The sequence below is a fragment of the Arachis ipaensis genome, chromosome B6 (genome assembly GCF_059453495.1).
Source record: "Arachis ipaensis isolate K30076 ecotype BB chromosome B6, ASM5945349v1, whole genome shotgun sequence".
Classification (NCBI taxonomy): Eukaryota; Viridiplantae; Streptophyta; class Magnoliopsida; order Fabales; family Fabaceae; genus Arachis; species Arachis ipaensis.
This window is the reverse complement of record NC_142441.1, coordinates 22,950,838-22,970,888: the sequence shown is the minus strand read 5'-3', so window position 1 is coordinate 22,970,888 and position 20,051 is coordinate 22,950,838. Positions and strand designations below refer to the sequence as shown.

At 40.7% G+C, this 20,051-nt stretch overlaps 2 protein-coding genes and 1 non-coding gene across 3 annotated transcripts; all 3 read left to right on the top strand.

The window, feature by feature from the left end:
• The first annotated feature begins 3,382 nt into the window (after nt 1-3,382).
• Nucleotides 3,383-3,490, top strand: LOC148554874 (small nucleolar RNA R71). Its single transcript, XR_015888007.1, has one exon. It is a non-coding gene; the product is annotated as a small nucleolar RNA R71 (small nucleolar RNA).
• A 13,877-nt stretch (nt 3,491-17,367) lies between these two features.
• Nucleotides 17,368-18,195, top strand: LOC107646653 (uncharacterized). Its single transcript, XM_016350827.1, has one exon. It carries the CDS (start codon nt 17,368-17,370, stop codon nt 18,193-18,195), a length of 828 nt encoding a protein of 275 aa, XP_016206313.1.
• Nucleotides 18,196-18,669: 474 nt separating this feature from the next.
• On the top strand, nt 18,670-19,524 carry LOC107646652 (uncharacterized). Its single transcript, XM_016350826.1, has one exon. It carries the CDS (start codon nt 18,670-18,672, stop codon nt 19,522-19,524), a length of 855 nt encoding a protein of 284 aa, XP_016206312.1.
• The last annotated feature ends 527 nt before the right edge of the window (nt 19,525-20,051 follow it).

The following is a 20,051-nucleotide window of genomic DNA, read 5'->3' as shown; positions in this document are numbered from 1 at the left end:
CCTCTTTACCCTTGCCTTTTAGTTTAAAGGGTTATGGCTTTTTCTGCTTGCTTTTTCTTTTTCTTTCTTTTTTTCTTTATTTTTTGCCATTTTTTTTCGCAAGCTTTGTGTTTTTCACTGCTTTTTCTTGCTTCAAGAATCAATTTTAAGATTTTTCAGATTATCAATAACATTTCTCTTTTTTTATTATTCTTTCAAGAGCCAACAATTTTAACATTCATAAACTTCACTATAAAAAATATGCAATGTTCAAGCATTCATTCAGAATACAAAAAGTATTGCCACCACATCAAAATAATTAAACTATTTTCAAGATAGAATTCGAAATTCATGTACTTCTTTTTCTTTTTCAGATAACATTTTTCATTTAAGAAAGGTGAAGGATTCATGGAACATTCATACCTTTAAGACATAGATACTAAACACTAATGATCATGTAATAAAGACAAAAACATAGACAAAACATAAAGCATAAAAACCAAAAATAGAAAAGAAAATAAACAAGGAGATTAAAGAACGGGTCCACCTTAGTGATGGTGGCTTCTTCTTCCTCTTGAAGAACCAATGGAGTTCTTGAGCTCCTCTATGTCTCTTCCTTGCCTTTGTTGCTCCAAGTTGGAACTCAATTCTCCTAAAGAGGTGTTGAGTTGCTCACAATAGTTGTGTGGAGGGAAATGCATCCCTTGAGGCATCTCAGGAATTTCTTGATGAGGGACTTCCTCATGCTCTTGTTGAGGTCCATGAGTGGGCTCTCTTGTTTGCTCCATCCTCTTTCTAGTGATGGGCTTTTGAGATGAATCTCTCCATCTCCCATGACTCGGAGTTGGAAGCAACTGCCTTCCCTTTCTTCTTCCTAGAGATTTCTCCGGCCTTAGGTGCCATTAGTGGTTATGGAAAGCAAAAAGCTGAGCTTTTCCACACCAAACTTAAAAGCTTTGCTCGTCCTCGAGCAAAATAAGATAGAAGGGAGTAGAAGAAGAATGATGCAATTAATTTTGAAAACTTATTACTGTATACAAGAAAAATTAAAAAGAGTTGAAAAGAATTTGAAAGGATATGTAAGTTTTGAAAACGTTTTGGAAGGAATTGAAAAGAATTGAAAAAGAATTAAAAAGAATTGGAAAGATTATTAATTTTTGAAAAATAGAAATTGAAAGATGAACGTTTAAAATATGTTTAATGCAAAAAATTATGAATTAAAATATGAAAAATTGAAAAAATTCGAATTGGAAACAAAATTACCTCCCTTGTGTCATCCTGGCATTAAACGCTCAGAATGCTATCCATTCTGGCGTTTAACGCCCACTTGACTGCCTCTTTGGGCGTTTAACGCCCAGCCAGATACCCTAGCTGGCGTTTAAACGCCAGGAATCCTTTTTTACTGGGCGTTTTTCTGAACGCCCAGAATGCTGCCATTTATGGCATTAAACGCCCAGAATGCTGCCCATTCTGGTGTTTAACGCCCAGAATGCTGCCTGCATGGGCGTTAAATGCCCATTCTACTATCCTTACTGGCGTTTAAATGTCAGTAACCCTGTCCTCCAGGGTGTGTTATTTTTGATGCTGTTTTTGATTCCGCTTTAATTCTGCAGCTATTTTTGTGACTCCACATGATCATCAACCTAAAGAAAACATAAAATAACAATGAAAAATGAAATGAAAAAGTAATTAACATAGATACATAAGATTGGGTTGCCTCCTAATAAACGCTTCTTTAATGTCAATAGCTTGACAGTGAGCTCTTAGAGAGCTTCACAGAGACTCAGAGCTTAATGGTGGCCTCCCAACACCTAACTTAGAAGTTGAGTGTGGGGGCTCTGTTTGACTCTGTATTGAGAGAAGATTTTCATGCTTCTTCTCCATGGTTACAGGGGAAGATTCTTGAGCTTTAAACACAAGGTAGTCCTCATGCAATTGCAGGATCAACTCTCCTCTGTCCACATCAATCACAGCTCTTACTGTGGCTAGGAAGGGCCTTCCAAGGATGATGCATTCATCCTCATCCTTCCCAGTGTCTAGGATTATGAAGTCAGCAGGGATGTAAAGGCCTTCAACCTTCACTAAGACATCCTCTACAAGTTCATAAGCCTGTTTTATTGATTTATCTGCCATCTCTAGTGAGATTCTTGCAGCTTGTACCTCAAAGATCCCTAGTTTCTCCATTACACAGAGTGGCATGAGGTTTATACCTGACCCCAGGTCACACAGAGCCTTCTCAAAGGTCATGGTGCTTATTGTACAAGGTATTAAGAACCTTCCGGGATCTGATTTCTTCTGAGGTAATTTCTGCTGAACCAATGCATTCAGTTCATTGATGAGCAATGAAGGTTCATCCTCCCTAGTCTCATTACCAAATAACTTGGCATTTAGCTTCATGATTGCTCCTAGATGCCAAGCAACTTGCTCTTCAACAATATCTTCATCCTCTTCAGAGGAAGAATACTCATCAGAGCTCATGAATGGCAACAGTAAATTTAGTGGAATCTCTATGGTCTCTGTATGAGCCTCAGATTCCTTTGGTTCCTCATTAGGGAACTCCTTAGTGGTCAGTGGATGTCCATTGAGGTCTTCCTCACTGGAAATCACTGCCTCTTCCTCCTCTATAGGTTCGGCCACTTTGGATATATTGATGGCCTTGAACTCTCTTTAGATTCTCTTCTGTATTGCTTGGGAGAGTACTATGAGGGACTTCAGTAACTCTTTTACTCAGCTGACCCACTTGTGCCTCCAAATTTCTGATGGAGGACCTTGTTTTAGTTATGAAACTGAGAATGATCTTAGATAGATCAGAGACTATGGTTGCTAAGTCAGAGAGGCTCTGCTTAGAATTCTCTGTCTGTTGCTGAAAAGATGATGGAAAAGGCTTGCTATTGCCAAACCGAATTCTCCCACCATTATTATTATTGAATCCTTGATTAGGCTTCTGCTGATCCTTCCATGAGAAATTTGGATGATTTCTCCATGAAGGATTATAGGTGTTTCCATAGGATTCTCCCATGTAATTCACCTCTTCCATTGCAAGATTCTCAGGGTCATAAGCTTCTCCTTCAGAGGAAGCTTCTTTAGTACTGCCGGATGCAGCTTGCATTCCAGTCAGATTCTGAGAAATCATATTGACTTGTTGAGTTAATATTTTATTCTGAGCCAATATGGCATTCAGAGTATCAATCTTTAGAACTCCTTTCTTCTGAGTCATCCCATTATTCACAGGATTTCTTTTAGAAGTATACATGAACTAGTTATTTGCAACCATTTTAATGAGTTCCTGGGCTTCTACAGGTGTTTTTTTCAGATGAAGAGATCCACCAGCAGAGTGGTCCAATGACATCTTGGACAATTCAAACAGACCATCATAGAATATTCCTAAGATGCTCCATTCTGAAAGCATGTCAAAAGGACACCTTCTGATCAATTGCTTGTATCTTTCCCAAGCTTCATAGAGGGACTCACCTTCCTTCTGTCTGAAGGTTTGGACTTCCACTCTAAGCTTGCTCATCTTTTGAGGTAGAAAGAATTTAGCCAAGAAAGCATTGACTAACTTTTCTCAAGAGTTCAGGCTTTCTCTAGGTTGTGAGTCCAACCATATCCCAGCTCTGTCTCTGACAGCAAAGAGGAAAAGCATAAGTCTATAGACCTCGGGATCAACCCCATTGGTCTTAACAGTGTCACAGATTTGTAAGAATTCAGCTAAGAACTGATGAGGATCTTCCAATGAAAGTCTATGAAACTTGCAATTCTGCTGCATTAGAGAAACTAATTGAGGCTTAAGCTCAAAGTTGTTTGCTCCAATTGCAGGAATTGAGATGCTTCTTCCATAGAAGTTGGAAGTTGGTGTAGTAAAGTCACCAAGCATCTTTCTTGCATCTCCACCATTGTTGTTGGGTTCGGCTGCCATGTCTGCTTCTTTTTCGAAGTTTTCTATAAGGTCCTCTCTGGAGTGTTGTGCTTTAGCTTCTCTTAGCTTCCTCTTCAGAGTCCTTTCAGGTTCAGGATCAGCTTCAACAAGAATGTCCTTATCCTTGTTCCTGCTCATATGAAAAAGAAGAGAACAAAGAGAATAGTGGAATCCTCTATGTCACAGTATAGAGATTCCTTTATGTGAGTATAAGAATAGAAGAATAGAAGAATGAGAAGAGAGAGGAGATGAGTAATTCGAACAGAGAGAAGAGAGTGGGGTTCGAATTATGAGTAGAAGAGAAGTGTTAGTGATTAAGTAAAATAAATAGAAAGGGATGAGAGAGAGAGAGTATTCGAATTTTTTTAAGTAAAATAAAAGAAAAATATTTTTGTTTTTATTTTAATTATTTAGTTAGTGTTCGAAAATATTAAAAGAATTAAATAAAATTAGAATTTAAAATAATTAGTTAATTAAAAAGAATTTTGAAAAGGTGGTTAGTGATTTTCGAAAATTATAAGTGGAAAAGTAGTTAGATGGTTTTGAAAAAGATAAGAAATAGTAAACTTTTTAAAATTAAAACAAACAAGTTAAGTAGTTAGTTGAAAAAGATTTGAAAATAAATTTGGAAAAGATAAGAAGTTAGAAAAAGATTTTGAAATTAAAATCTTAAAAAAAAGATATGATTGAAATTTATTTTGAAAAATAATTGAAAAAGAAATTAAAAAGATTTGATTTTTAAAATTAAAGTTGATGACTTGACTAACAAGAAACTAAAAGATATGATTCTAGAATTTAGAGATTGAACCTTTCTTAACAAGAAAGTAACAAACTTGAAATTTTTGAATCAAAACATTAATTGTTAGTAAAATTTTTGAAAATATTAAAAGAAAAATGAAAAAGATTTTGAAAAATTTTAAGAATGAAATTTGAAAATCATAAAAAAATGAAAAAGTATTGATTTTGAAAGAGATTTGAAAAGATAAAGTTTTTAAATTGAAATTTTGACTTAACTAACAAGAAACAACTAAATTTTAAAAATTTTTGACCAAGTCAACTCAAAATTTCGAAAATTATGAGAAGAATAAGGGAAAGATATTTTTTTATTTTTGAATTTTTAATGAGGAGAGAGAAAAACAACAAAATGAAACAAAACATAAAAATTTAAGATCAAAACAAATAATGCATGCAAGAACACTTTGAATGTCAAGATGAACACCAAGAACACTTTGAAGATCATGATGAACATCAAGAACATATTTTTGAAAATTTTTAAGAAAAGAAAGACATGCAAGACACCAAACTTAAGAAATTTTGTACTAGGGACACTAACAATTCGAAAATGCACAAGAAGAATAAGAAAAGACACTGATGAGCGGATATTTTATACGCTTTTTGGGGGTAATTTCATGTAGTTTTTAGTTTGTTTTAGTTAGTTTTTAGTATATTTTTATTAGTTTCTAGGAAAAATTCATATTTCTGGACGTTACTATGAGTTTATGTGTTTTTCTGTGATTTCAGGTATTTTCTGGCTGAAATTGAAGGAGCTGAGCAAAAATCTGATTTAGGCTGAAAAAGGACTGCAGATGTTGTTGGATTCTGACCTCCCTTCACTCGAAATGTATTTTCTGGAGCTACAGGAGTCCAAATGGCGCGCTCTTAATTGCGTTGGAAAGTAGACATCCAAGGCTTTCCAGCAATATATAATAGTCCATACTTTTCTCAAGGATAAATGACGTAAACTGGCGTTCAACGCCAGTTCCATGTTGCATTCTGGCGTTAAACGCCAGAAACAGGTTAGAAGTTGGAGTTAAACGCCAGAAACAGGTTACAACCTGGCGTTTAACTCTGGAAACAGCCTAGGCACGTGTAAAGCTCAAGTCTCAGCCCCAGCACACACCAAGTGGGCCCCAGAAGTGGATTTCTTCACTATCTATCTTAGTTTACTCATTTTCTGTAAACCTAGGTTACTAGTTTAGGATTTAAACAACTTTTAGAGATTTATTTTGGACCTCATGACATTTTTAGATCTGAACTTTATACTCTTTGACGGCATGAGTCTCTAAACTCCATTGTTGGGGGTGAGGAGCTCTGCTGTGTCTCGATGAATTAATGCAATTATTTCTGTTTTCTATTCAACCACGCTTGTTTCTATCTAAGATGTTCATTCGCACTTCAATATGATGGATGTGATGATCTGTGACACTCATCACCATTCTCAACCTATGAACGTGTGCCTGACAACCACCTCCGTTCTACCTTCGATTGAATGAGTATCTCTTGGATTCCTTAATCAGAATCTTCGTGGTATAAGATAGAATCCATTGGCAGCATTCTTGAGAATCCGAAAAGTCTAAACCTTGTCTGTGGTATTCCGAGTAGGATTCAGGGATTGAATGACTGTGACGAGCTTCAAACTCACAAGGGTTAGGCGTAGTGACAGACGCAAAAGGATCAATGGATCCTATTCCAACATGAGTGAGAACCGACAGATGATTAGCTGTGCGGTGACAACGCACCTGGACCATTTTCACTGAGAGGACGGACGGTAACCATTGACAACGGTGATCCACCAACACACAGCTTGCCATAGGAGGAACCTTGCATGCGTGAAGAAGAAGACAGGGAGAAAGCAGACATTCAGAAGACAAAGCATCTCCAAAACTCCAACATATTCTCCATTACTGCATAACAAGTATTTATTTCATGCTCTTTTATTCTTCGCAATTCAAACTGATAATTATAATTGATATCCTGACTAAGAGTTACAAGATAACCATAGATTACTTCAATCCAACAATCTCCGTGGGATTCGACCCTTACTCACGTAAGGTATTACTTGGACAACCCAGTGCACTTGCTGGTTAGTGGTACGAGTTGTGAAAAGTGTGATTCATATTTCGTGCACCAGACACAAAACAAGAAAAATTAAAGATCAAACAAGGAAAATCATCAAGAGCAACTTGAAGATCAAAGAAGAACACAATGCATGAATTTTCAAAAATCTAAGAAAAATTAAAAATATGCAGTTGACACCAAACTTAAATTTTGACACTAGACTCAAACAAGAAACACAAAAATTTTTTTGGTTTCATGATTTTATTAATTTTTTGTATTTTTTTTCGAAATTATTTTGGAAAAAGAAAATAAATAAATTCAAAATTTTTAATAAGAATTCCAGGATTCATGCAATGTTAGTCTAAAGCTTTGGTCCAAAAGAATTAGACATAGCCAAATGGCCAGCCAAACTTTAGCACAAAATTATAAATGAGAATCCAAAGGCTCCTCCAATAGTTGCAATGATAAGTGGAAGCTTCAGTCCAAAAGATTAGATATGGCTCAATAGCCAGCCAAGCTTCAACATATCATCATGGAGCTTTAAGGTGGAATTCATTCTTAAAATTTTTGAAGAACATTTTTTTCGAAAACTTTTTTTTTGAAATATTTTTAAAAACTTTTTGAAAAGAAAATAAAGGTTGAAACAAGAAAGAAGGTTACCTAATCTAAGCAACAAGATGAACCGTCAGTTGTCCAAACTCGAACAATCCCCAACAACGGTACCAAAAACTTGGTGCACGGAATTGTGATCACACTTTTCACAACTCCGGTACAACTAACCAGCAAGTGCACTGGGTCGTCCAAGTAATAAAACCTTACGCAAATAAGGGTCGATCCCACAGAGATTGCCGGCTTGAAGCAAGCTATCCTGTAAATCTTAGTCAGGCGGATTCAATTGGTTATGAGTGTTGATAATTGAAAGATAAATAAAACGTAAATTAAAATAAAGATACTTATGTAATTCATTGGTGGGAATTTCAGATAAGCGTTTGGAGATGCTTTGTTGCTTCTAAACCTCTGCTTTCCTATTGTCTTCATCCAATCATGCGTGCTCCCTTCCATGGCAAGCTGTATGTTGGTGAATCACCGTTGTCAATGGCTACCATCCATCCTCTCAGTGAAAATGGTCCAAGTACGGTTTCTGTACGGCTAATCAACTGTCGGATCTCTCATCTCGGATGAAAAATACCAGGAACAGCTACCGCACGACTAATCATCTGTCGGTTCTCACTTGTTTCAGAATAGGATCTCTTTATCCTTTTGCACACTGTCACTGCGCCCAACATTCGTGAGTTTGAAACTCGTCACAATCATCCCGTCCCAGATCCTACTCGGAATACCACAGACAAGGTTTAGACTTTTCGGATCTCAGGAATGCTGCCAATTGGTTCTAGCCTCTACCACGAAGGTTCTAATCTCACGAATTTGAATGCTCTGTTGTCAGGAGAGGCAAGTCAAATCCGTGGATCAGAGACCTAAGAGATTATACTCTAGCTATCGTCCAATGACTACGTTGAACATCATGTAGACCGCTTGTGGTTGTCAGGCACGCGGATCTTGGCTAGGCAAGTAACGAAGATAGTGGGTGATTGTCACGAGTCACCCCTTCATTCTTACTTAACTGAATTAAGTATGAGAGTATATCTTGGAGAAGAAGTAAGCATGAATTGAAAGAGAAACAATAGTACTTGCATTAATTCATGAAGAACAGCAGAGCTCCGCACCTTAATCTATGAGGTGTAGAAACTTCACCGTAGAAAATACATAAGAGAAAAAGGTCTAGGCATGGCCGTGTGGCCAGCCTCCAAATATGAAAAATGGCATAAGCTTAAAAAGTCCAAAGATTTCTAAAACAATAGGAAAGACTAGTATTTATACTAAACTAGTTACTAAGGATTACAGAAATTGAGTAACTAAGTGCAGAGAGTGCAGAAATTCACTTCCGGGGCCCACTTGGTGTGTGCTTGGGCTGAGCATTAAGCTTTACACGTGCATAGGCCTTTTCTAGAGTTAAACGCCAGCTTGGATGCCAGTTTGGGCGTTTAACTCCAGTTCTGGTGCCAGTTCCGGAGTTTTACGCCAGAAAAGGGTCTCTGGCTGGCGTTGAACACAAGTTTGGGCCATCAAATCTCGGGCAAAGTATGGACTATTATACATTGCTGGAAAGCCCAAGATGTCTACTTTCCAACGCAATTCAGAGCATGCCAATTGGGTTTCTATAGCTCCATAAATCCACTTCGAGTGCAGGAGGGTCAGAATCCAACTGCATCTGCAGTCCTTTCACAGCCTCTGAATCAGACTTTTGCTCAGGTCCCTCAATTTTAGCCAGAAAATACTTGAAATTACAAAAAAACACACAAACTCATAGTAAAGTCCAGAAATGTGATTTTTGCATAAAAACTAATAAAAATATAATAAAAAGTAACTAAAACATACTAAAAACTATATAAAAATAATGCCAAAAAGTGTATAAATTATCTGCTCATCAGTCTTCTTCGCGTGCCACGCGTACGCGTTAGGTACGCATACGCGTCGCTGTAAAAATCTCCAAGTCATGCGCACAGTGAGCCATGCGTGCGCATCGATTCTCGTTGGTTTTCTCCTTTATTTCTTGTGCTCCTTCCATTTTTGCAAGCTTCCTCTCCATCCTTTAAGCCATTCCTGCCCTATACAGCCTGAAAACACTTAACACACGGATCACGGCATCGAATGGTATAAAGAGGAATTAAAATACACAATTTAAAGGCTTAGGAAGCAAGTTTTCAACCATAGAACAAAATTGGGAAGGAATTGTAAAAGCATGCAAATTGTATGAATAAGTGTGTAAATACTTGATAAAAACCACTCAATTGAGCACAAGATAAACAATAAAATAGTGGTTTATCAGAAATCAAAGAATTTGTATTTTTCAGTTCTTTCTTCAACCTCTGTTTGTTTCGTTTTCATTCTTCTGAAAAGAACTCCCTCTTGCCCAAACTTTGCCCAAGCTTTTCTTCTTTCTTTGACGTCTTGAAGCTTTTCATTTGGACCGCTCGTGCTTTAGTTACGCATTCGTCACTGTTTTCTCATTCTCCTTTGCAGGTTAGTGCTTTGCTACATTTTTCTTTTGTTGTCGTTCTTCGCGCTTTACCCTTGCATGTTTTCTTTTTGTACAAAGTTTTGATCTTTGCTGAGCTTCTTCTTGAAAAAGGTTGAAGCTTTCTGGTTATTTTTGTATAACTTTGTTTTTTTCAAAGTTGCGATCTTTCTGTTTGTTTTGGAAATGTAGGCGCTTAGGTTTCTATCTCTGCCTCCCGATGTTTACTTTGTTGGAGAAGTCTAGGGTTTTGGTTGTTTGCGACATTTCTTTTTCTGTATTCTGTATTGTTGCCTCCAAAGGGTGCCCCTGGACTTTTGGCGTTGATTTCTTTGCTTTGTGTAGGCTCTGGGGTGCCCTTTTGCTGCCATACTTGTTGCTTGTTGGTTGTTTCTTCCTTTTTCGTTGCTGTCTGAGTTGTTTGGTAGTGACCATTTGTATTTTCTTGTTGTAGGTGTAGTTGCTATATGTCTTCTCGTAAGAATATTATCGAGATGTCCACAAAGGTCTCTACTGGTATAGCCGATTGGTTAGATTCCATAGTCCTGATGTGTGTTACTGTAGCAGACCCTGAGTACTGTGAGAAGCTTAGGAGGTTTCATAGGATCTGTAGTAGTACGGATGACAAGAAGAATTATGAACTGGTGTCGCCCGACCCTGAGGAGAGGGTTAGTTTTCCTCCCTTAACTTGGGCAGAATGTCCTTTCTTCTATGCCTACGACTATTTCTTTAGCCAATTAAGAATTACCCTTCCTTTTACTGCGTTTGAGACTGAAGTGTTGTGGAACTGTAATGTGGCCCCGTCCCAGCTTCATCCGAACTCTTGGGCTTTTATGAAAATTTTTCAGTTATTGTGCCAAGAGCTGGGTGTCCGACCTACCTTGTCCCTTTTTCTTTACCTTTTTGTGCTGACCAAACCCGGGGTGGCTAAAAAGAAGGCTTTTTGGATCTCCTTCCGAGCTACCCAGGGGAAGAAAGTATTTTCAATGTTTGATGACTCTTTTCGCGACTTTAAGAATTACTGTTTTAAAGTCTGAGCTGTTGAGGGTGCTCACCCTTTCTTTCTGGATGAGAATGATGAGCCAACCTTTCCTTTGTGGTGGCAAAAAGACCCTATAGTCCTTAAGTATCCTTGGGAGAGTTTAGATGAAGTAGAACAGGTCTTTGTGGGTGTGTTAAAGGAGCATTGGGGGGGAGTCTCCTCACCTGGATACAAAGAGATTTCTAGGAGATCCTTCCCTTCTCCGATACGAATTAGGTAGCATCCGATCTCTTTCTTATAGAAAGTTTTGTTGTTTGTGATCTTGTCCTTTTTTCTGATGTGTAACTTTTTTTCTGGCTTCTTTTCAGAGATGGTGTCTTCTTCTGATTCAATGAAAATGTTTCGCAAGGCAAAGAAAGCAGTGGTCGCCCAGAACCTATCAAAGAAGACTTCGGGGGAGGGTTCTTCGGAGCAATTACCTCCAAAGAAACCGGTAACTGAGTCTCAGGGACCGAAGAAGATTATCCCGACCCCGCGAGTTTGGCCGACCTCCTCTGAACTGTTTCAGTCAACCTCAGGTGCTGCCTCTTCTCCTACTGCTGCTGGTCCTTCTCTTAAAAAGCCAAAGATTGTTGGGACTTATAATCTGAATGATAAAGAGTTTGATGGTGTGGCTTTTACCACGGAGTTGATTGCTCCTTATGGGAAGGTTCCCCTGGATGACGTGTCAATCCTCCACCATCTTGATTTCATATCAAGCAATAGTGTTTGGATGGCCAATCTTAGCGCGGCCTTAGCTCGGGTTGTCCGGGAGTCCCCTGTTCATGCTACCAAGGCCTTTTTGGAAGATGCCAAGTTGAATACGACAGGGTGAAGGGGCTGAAGGACGAACTAGATGCTAAGGTGGCCAAGTTGGAGATTGATGTAGAAAAGGAGAAGGATCGTGCTATAGTGGCGGAGGCAGCTGCCAACCTAGCCGAGGAAGCTGCTAAAAAGTACAAGGAGAGCTATACTCAGACCTATGGCGAGCTGCTGGAAACTAAAGAGAGACTCCAATCTGCCCAGGACGATTATGCCGAACTCCAGGGCCATATGGTGAGTAGCATGACTGTCATGTATGAAAATTTGAAAGCCTAGGTTCAGGTTCTTGCTCCCGATGTTGACCTCTCCTTATTTAGCATGGAGAATGTGGTGGAGGATGGCAAGATCATGCCTGCCCCAGATGATGATGATGAGGGTCCTCCCCTTGTACCACCAACTAAGGCTTCTACTACTGCAGCTTCTTCTGCCGAGGTGGTCCCTCCTGAGCCGGAGCCTGACCTGGAGATTCTGAATGGGCCAGGCGGAGTTGTCAATGCCACCCCGATCTCGACTATGCCACCTCCTTCTCAAGATGTTGCTACTGGGGCGAACTTGGATCCCCTATGATTCCCTTATTATGTCTTTGTTTTGATTATGTATTGGTATAGTCCGACCTGTGGACTTGTTGAACTTTGTTGGTTTCTGTAAGTCTCCTGTGGATGACTCTTTGACAATTGGTTGCTTCCTAGCAACTTTTATTTTAGCAACAAACACTTTAAACTCTTGGGCTGCCGTTTAGGCAACCTTTGAGTCTTTAATGTTTTGATTTGTCCCTATTTGACTTTGTTTGCATTGATATGCTTGTATTTGGAGGTTGTTTTTCAATCATTGTTTTGAGGTTGCTCTGTCAACCTTTATGTAGGTGCTTTGGGTTACTTTGGCCTTGTAAGCTATGCCTTTGGGATTATGCATTTTCTTTGGCCATATTGACATCTGTCTTTGTTGAGCCATGTCGTCCGGGCTTTTAGTCGTTGTTCACTAACTTTTTAGTGTTCTTTGTGACGACTTTTTTAGCCTAATGTTGGGATTATGTTTTTGCCCCTTCTTAGTTGACGTCTATATGCCTTCATTATCCGGGCTTCTCTAGCCAGTTCCCAACAACTTTTTTAGGTAGTGTTCTTACATAGAACCTTTTCTTTGTAGTTTGTTGGGATGACTTTCTAGCTCCGTTTTTGAGATCGTGCTCTTGCTTTAAGTAACATTCCTTTCAGGGCTCTGTACCTTTTTAGCTGGGCACTTCGGGCCCTGGTTTTTTAACCTTTCCTTGGCCTTTGCGAGATGTTTTTGTCCCCTTTCAGTGATCCTTTCATTGGTCCGACCTCTTTGTCGGGCCTTCTTCAGTTATTTTTAGTAATCCAATTTCTAGTTAGACCTCGTCAGGTCACTTTTTCTGGGTTACTTTTTATAACTCCTTGCATTAATATGAACTTCTATCGCTTCATCTTGCCGACCTTTATTAATCGGGCGATGAATTTTGCGTTTTATGAGCGTAAATTAATACGTCTTGGTAGGAAATTTTTTAGGGAATCGATAACTTTCATTCAAATAATAATCAGATAAAATATAACTAAAAATAACTCGATATGGCCCTTTCCAGTTGGCTGCTAGCTTCCCTTCTCCCGACCGACCTGCTCCGATATCATTTCGGATTAAGATGAGATCGTTGGTGGCGAAGCTTCGCTGGATTACCTTCCGATTATACCTTAAAGTCATTCGATGCTTTAGCGCTTCTTCTCTAATCCAGACTCTTTCTCGGACTTCCGGAAGTAGGTCGAGCTCTTCCCTTTGAGCTTGAGGGTTGGTGTTTTCATTGTAGATGACCACTCTAGGGGATCCTTCTTCTATCTCTACAGGGATCATTGCCTCCATTCCGTAAGCAAGTCGGAAGGGTGATTCCCCGGTCGTGGAGTGTGGTGTTGTCCGATATGCCCATAGGACTTGGGGGTGCTCTTCAGCCCAAGCTCCCTTTGCGTCCTGTAACCTTCGTTTTAACCCGGCCAATATAACTTTGTTGGCGGCCTCCACCTGTCCATTGGCTTGTCGGTGTTCTACAGAGGTGAACTGGTGCTTTATTTTTAAATCAGCTACCAAGTTTCTAAAGCCCGTGTCGATGAACTGAGTGACATTGTCTGTGATGATGGAGCATAGGACCCCAAACCTTGTGACAATGTTTTTGTATAGGAACTTCCGACTTCTTTGGGTGGTGGCAGTGGCTAAAGGTTCAGCTTCGATCTACTTTGTAAAATAGTCTATTCCTAGGTAAATGGTCCAAGGAGGCCGAGTCCCCATTTTGCGAATGGCCAGGGTGAAGTGACGTAGATGAGTTCTTCGGGCGGAGCTATATGGAAGTTGGTGCTTCTGACATGGGGGACATGTCTTGACGAACTTTGTTACTTCTTTTTGTAAGGTCGGCCAGTAGAAACCAGCTCGGAGTACCTTCCTAGAGAGAGCTCGTGCACCAAGGTGGTTGCCGCACATGCCACTGTGGACTTCCTCCAAGACCTCCTTTGTGGCAGAGGTCGGGATGCACTTGAGGATGGGTGTTGAGATCCCTCTTCTGTACAGGATGTCGCCTACCAAGGTGTGGTATTGTGCCTCTTTTATGAGCCTTTTTTATTCCTTTTTGTATGTGGGAAGTCTTTCAGATCTGAGGTAGTTGATTATGGGTTTTATCCATCATTGGTCTTGGTCTGATATGGTTAGGACCTTCTCTTCTTCCGAGGTTGATGGAATTAGTAGTGTTTCTTATATGAGGCTTCTATTGTTGTCCCCTGGTTTGGTGCTGGCTAGTTTCGAAAGTGCATCAGCTCGAGCATTTTGTTCTCGAGGTATATGTCGGATCTCATATCCCATGAATTTTTTGAGTTGTTCCCTGGTTTTGTCTAGGTATTTCTTCAAGGTGGGATCCTTGGCCTGGAATCTCTCTTCTATTTGCGAGGTGACTACTTGTGAATCGCTGAAGATGGTAAGTTTTTGAGCTCCTACTTCCCTAGCCAGCTTCAAACCAGCCAATAGTGCCTCGTACTTGGCTTGGTTGTTTGAGGCAGGAAACTCGAACCTTAACGAGAGTTCGAGTTGGGTTCCCTGGTCACTTTCTAAGATGACACCTGCTCCACTCCCAGCTTTGTTTGATGAGCCATCAACATAAATATTCCAGTTAGCGGGGGTGCCTGGGGTGTCAGTGTACTTTGCAACGAAGTCGGCCAGGTATTGTGACTTGATAGCAATCCACACTTCGTACTTAGATCAAATTTGAACAACTCCACTGCCCATTATAGAATCTTTCCCACTAAGTCGGTTTTTTGTAGGATACTTTTTATGGGTTGATTGGTCCGTATTCTAATGGTGTGAGCTTGGAAGTACGGTCGGAGCCGTCGGGAGGTGAGTATGAGGGCGTAAGCGAACTTCTCTATCTTTTGGTAGTTTAGTTCAGCCCCTTGTAAAGCCTTACTGATAAAGTAGATGGGTTGTTGTCTGTTCTCGTCCTCCCTAACCAGGGCTGAGGCTATTTCCCAGTTTCCCACGGTGAGGTAAAAGATTAATTCCTCTCCCTTCCGGGGTCGAGTTAGGATAGGTGGTTGTCCCAGAAATGTTTTGAAGTCTTGGAAGGCTTGTTTGCATTCTGGGGTCCATTCAAACCTCTTTCCTTTCCTTAGTGTTGTGTAGAAAGGGAGGGATCTTAAGGCCGATCCAGCTAAGAACCTAGACAGAGCCGCTAGTCTTCCGTTGAGCTACTAGACCTCTTTGACACAGGTTGGGCTTTTCATTCTGAGTATGGCTTGACATTTGTCTGGGTTTACTTCAATCCCTCTCTGGGTGAGCATGAAGCCCAAGAATTTGCCGGCCTCAACCGCAAAAGTGCACTTCGCAGGATTTAGCCTCATCCCGTGTTTTCTTATGGTGTCGAACACTTCGGCAAGGTCGAGAAGTAGCGCTTCTTCTTTTTGTGTCTTTATCAACATGTCATCGACATAAACCTCCATCATTTTTCCAATGTGGTTGGCAAAGATTTTGTTCATCAACCTTTTGTATGTTTCCCCTGCGTTCTTGAGTTTGAATGGCATAACTACGTAGCAGTAATTTGCTCTTGGGGTTAGGAACAAGGTTTTCTCCTGGTCGGGTTGATACATCGGTATTTGGTTGTACCCTGAGTAGGCATCCATGAAGGAAAGGTACTTATATCCTGATGAAGCATCGACTAGGGTTTCTATATTCGGGAGTGGATAGGGATCTTTTGCGCAGGCTTTGTTGAGCTCGGTGTAATCAGTGCACATCCGCCACTTCCCATTTGACTTTTTGACTAGTACGACATTGGCCAGCCATAATGGGTACTTGACCTCCCTTATAAATCCCGCTTCTAATAAGGCATGTACCTGTTCCTCCACAGCTTGTGATCTCTCTGGGCCGAGTTTTCTGCATTTCTATTGTACTGGCCGAGATCCAGGGTATACTGCCAATTTATGGCACATTAGTCTGGGATCAATACCGGACATGTCTGCAGCCTTACAGGCAAATAGGTCAGAGTTTGCTCTTAAGAACTTTGTCAGCTGCTCCTTTAAGTCTTCTTTTAGGTTCGCCCCTATGTTTATTATTTTGTCTTGGGTATCTCCGATCTGGACTTCTTTGGTTTCTCCTTCCAGTTGGGGCCGGAGTTCTTCACGGGCTCGAGTTCCCCCAAGTTCAATAGTGTTTGCCTCTTTTCCTTTAGGGTCACCCTTAAGGTTCAGGCTTTCATTATAACAGCGTCGCGCGAGTTTTTGGTCTCCCTTCACTACAAGAAAATAGAACATTTGTAACAAAAAATTTAAAATTATTACAAAAAATAGTATTTTGTAATAATAATTAGTGATTGTTACAAAAGAATAATGTTTTGTAACAAAGGAAACAAGTTGTTACAAAACATGATAATATTTTGTAACAACCTGTTTTATTTTGTTACAAATTATGTTAGTTTTTGTAACGAGATGTTGTTTTTGTTACAAAATATTGTAATATTTTGTAACAAAAAATTAATTTATCACAAAATTCAATATTGTTTGTAACAAGTTAATTATTTTTCACAAAATATAAGTATATTTTATAACATTTTTTTTCAAAATGTTAAACACTTTAGAAATAAAAAAATTGTGTATATATTTTTTTCAAAATAATTTTATTTTGTTTCAAAAATTAAAATTTTTTACATAGTGTATGTATTCATTAATTTTTAAAAATTATAAATATTATTTTATATTCTTCTAAAAAATTAATACATAATTTTTATTAATAATCAGATTTTTAAAATTAATTAAAAATTAATTCATGTAACTTAAAGAAATTTTAGGGTAAATCACCATAATAAGCCAAGGAGAACAAAAATTTACACAAATCCGCCAAATCAGAATCTGGTTCAAGAATCCACCAATGCATGTTTATATGTAGTTCGAAATAGGCCAATAAGAACTCAAAATTCATATAATTTGAATCATATTGATTCGAACTATGTACACATGCACACACCCATGTAATTCGAATCCACCTGATTCGAATTACACACACATAGTAATTTGAATCAGGGTGATTCGAATTACTCCCCAGCACGCAATTCCAAGTAATTCGAAACTGCTTGATTCGAATTACACAATGTATAGTTCGAATTAGGCCAATTTGAATTATAAAGGGACAGGCGTGTATAAATATGTTGTGAACGTGATTGACCTCATTAGAGTGAAAAAAATGGCTAGTGATGAGAGTTTCATAGTACTGGTTCATCACAGAGGATCGATTAAGAGGAAAATACAGTCTGGTGTGAAGTTCACCGACAAGGATCCTCTCAGTATATTTATGAGGCCTACGACGAGCTATGATGACCTGGTTAATTCTGTGCTACAGAAACTTGGTCTGGAAGGCGTCAAACGGGTTAAAAAGTTTTTCTATCAGATTCCGATCTCGGTGCTACAAGAAATCGTGAAGTATGATTGTTTCACGATCGGGAGTGATGAGGACTTACAGGTCACGTTTCATTGTCGTCGACAGTTTTCCGAAGTTAGGACACCTGAACTGTTGGCGAAGTTGGTTGATGTCGTATCCAGCTCAGAGGGTTCGAACCAGAATACCCACACCGTAGGCACAGTAGCGGGTTCTAGCTCCAGACCTGTTAGTGCATGTTCGTTCGCCCTTGTGCATGAACCTCCGGTCGAGCCTGTCGCCTCCCCTCCGTTCGCTGTTGATCTCAACTGTAATGGAGGCGGGGAGGTTGGAATAGGGGATATTGTGCCGACCTCTTTACAGTGTGCTGCACCGCCTGGCCTGGGCAATGCATTGCTGGCAAATGTAGACGACGATGATATGGAGTCGGATATCATTGCTGATGACAGCTGCAATGATATTGGAGTGAGTGGGCTAGCTGGGGCGGGAGCTGGTTCTAGCTCTGGCACACAGCAGTACCCTCCGTACTTTTCAGCTTTAGACTTGGATGCCATGAGACAGGAGGGGGTTCCTGGGGAGCCTGCTGGATTTTGTGCTAGAGATGTCGAAGGGTCTTCAGGTCTGACAGAGTTTTAGGTTGGCCAGCAGTTTCAAGATAAAGATGAGGCTGTGTTAAGTGTGAAGACGTACAGCATCCGACACGGGGTACAGTACAAGGTGGTAGAGTCTGACTATCGCCGGTATGTTGGGAAGTGTTCTGAGTTTGGGAATGGGTGCACATGGTTGAGTAGGCTTAGTCTCCAGCAGTGCAAGGGCACTTGGGAGGTCAAACGGTACAATAGACTACATACGTGTCTCACGACGTCCATATCCAGTGACCACAGAAGTCTGGATTATCATGTCATCTCGGTGTTCATCATGCCAATGGTTAGAGCTGATGCATCCGTCAGCATCAAGGTGCTCCTGAATGCGACGGCGGCACACTTTGGGTTCAGGCCGACGTAAAGGAGGGTTTGGTTGGCAAAGCAGAAGGCCGTTGCCCATATTTATGGTGATTGGGATGAGTCGTACAACGAGCTCCCTAGGTGGGTGTTAGGAGTTCAGCTGACGATGCCTGGTACTATTGCAGTCCTTAAGACGAGCCCAGTTCTAGTTGGGGGCGAGCTGGACGACTCACAAGCTTATTTTCACCGACTGTTCTGGACGTTTCCACCGTGTATTGAGGCACTCCGTCATTGCAAGCCGTTGGTGAGTATTGACGGCACGCATCTTTTTGGCAAGTATGGGGGTACGTTGCTCGTCGCGATAGCACAGGACGGTAACTCCAACATTCTGCCCGTAGCATTTGCACTGGTTGAGGGTGAGAATACTAAGTCTTGGTCCTTCTTTCTGTCCCATCTCCGTCAGCACGTGACCCCACAACGAGGTCTGCTGGTTATATCAGATAGGCATAATGGCATCAAGGCTGCGCTTGAGGCTCCAGACGGAGGATGGCTACCTCCAGCTGCCTTTCGTGCATTCTGTATTCGACATGTGGCAGCAAATTTTACCCTGACCTTCAAGGGCAAGGACGCTACGAGGCTTCTTGTGAATTCAGCCTACGCTAAGACTGAGGTGGAATTCGACTACTGGTTTGATATATTACGGTCTGAAGACCTTGCCATGTGTGAGTGGGCGAACCGGATCAAGTATCCAATGTGGACTCAGCATCGGGATGAGGGTCGTAGATTTGGTCACATGACGACAAATATATCCGAGTGTGTTAACTCAATCCTGAAGGGGGTCAGGAATCTCCCTGTGTGCTCGCTGGTGAAGGCAACGCACGGGAGGTTGGCAGAACTATTCGTCCGGAAGGGGAGAGAGGCTGAGGCATTGCTGGGAACCGGACAACAATTCAGCCAACATCTGGTGAAGTGTATAGAGGCCAATCTGAAGACGGCGAGGTGCTTCACGGTGACTTTGTAAGACAGAGATAACTCGGAGTTCACCGTCTCAGAGACGACTCTTATTGGTTCTTTCTCACTTGGTAGCTATAGGGTATCACTTGGATCTCAGACTTGTTACTGCAGATACTTCCAGGCACTTCATTTCCCGTGTCCTCACGCCCTGGCATGCTGTTCCTATTCATGACTTACTTGGGAGTCGTATGTCCATCATGTGTATCGTCTTAGCTCCGTATTCAGCGTGTACCGGATGGGGTTCACACCGCCCATTCCCGAGGGTTTTTGGCCACCGTATGATGGGCCAACAGTGATACCAGACCCCAACAAGAGGCGTGCAAGTGAGGGACGTCCTAGGTCCACCAGGATACGGACTACTATGGACGAGGCGGATCCCAACAGGCCCAAGAGATGTGGGCTGTGTCGGCAACCAGGACACACACGTCGGAGGGTGTGTTTGGAAACCACGTTAAAAGAGGAAAATCACGTTATAGTTTCCTGAAAGCTTCAATTTTTGGTTTGGCTAAGTTTTCTCTCTATAAACGCAAAAGT

Excerpts from the sequence above, each read along its gene's own strand:
- LOC107646653 (XM_016350827.1), top strand. The coding sequence starts at position 17,368 with ATGGCTAGTGATGAGAGTTTCATAGTACTGGTTCATCACAGAGGATCG.
- LOC107646652 (XM_016350826.1), top strand. The coding sequence starts at position 18,670 with ATGCCTGGTACTATTGCAGTCCTTAAGACGAGCCCAGTTCTAGTTGGG.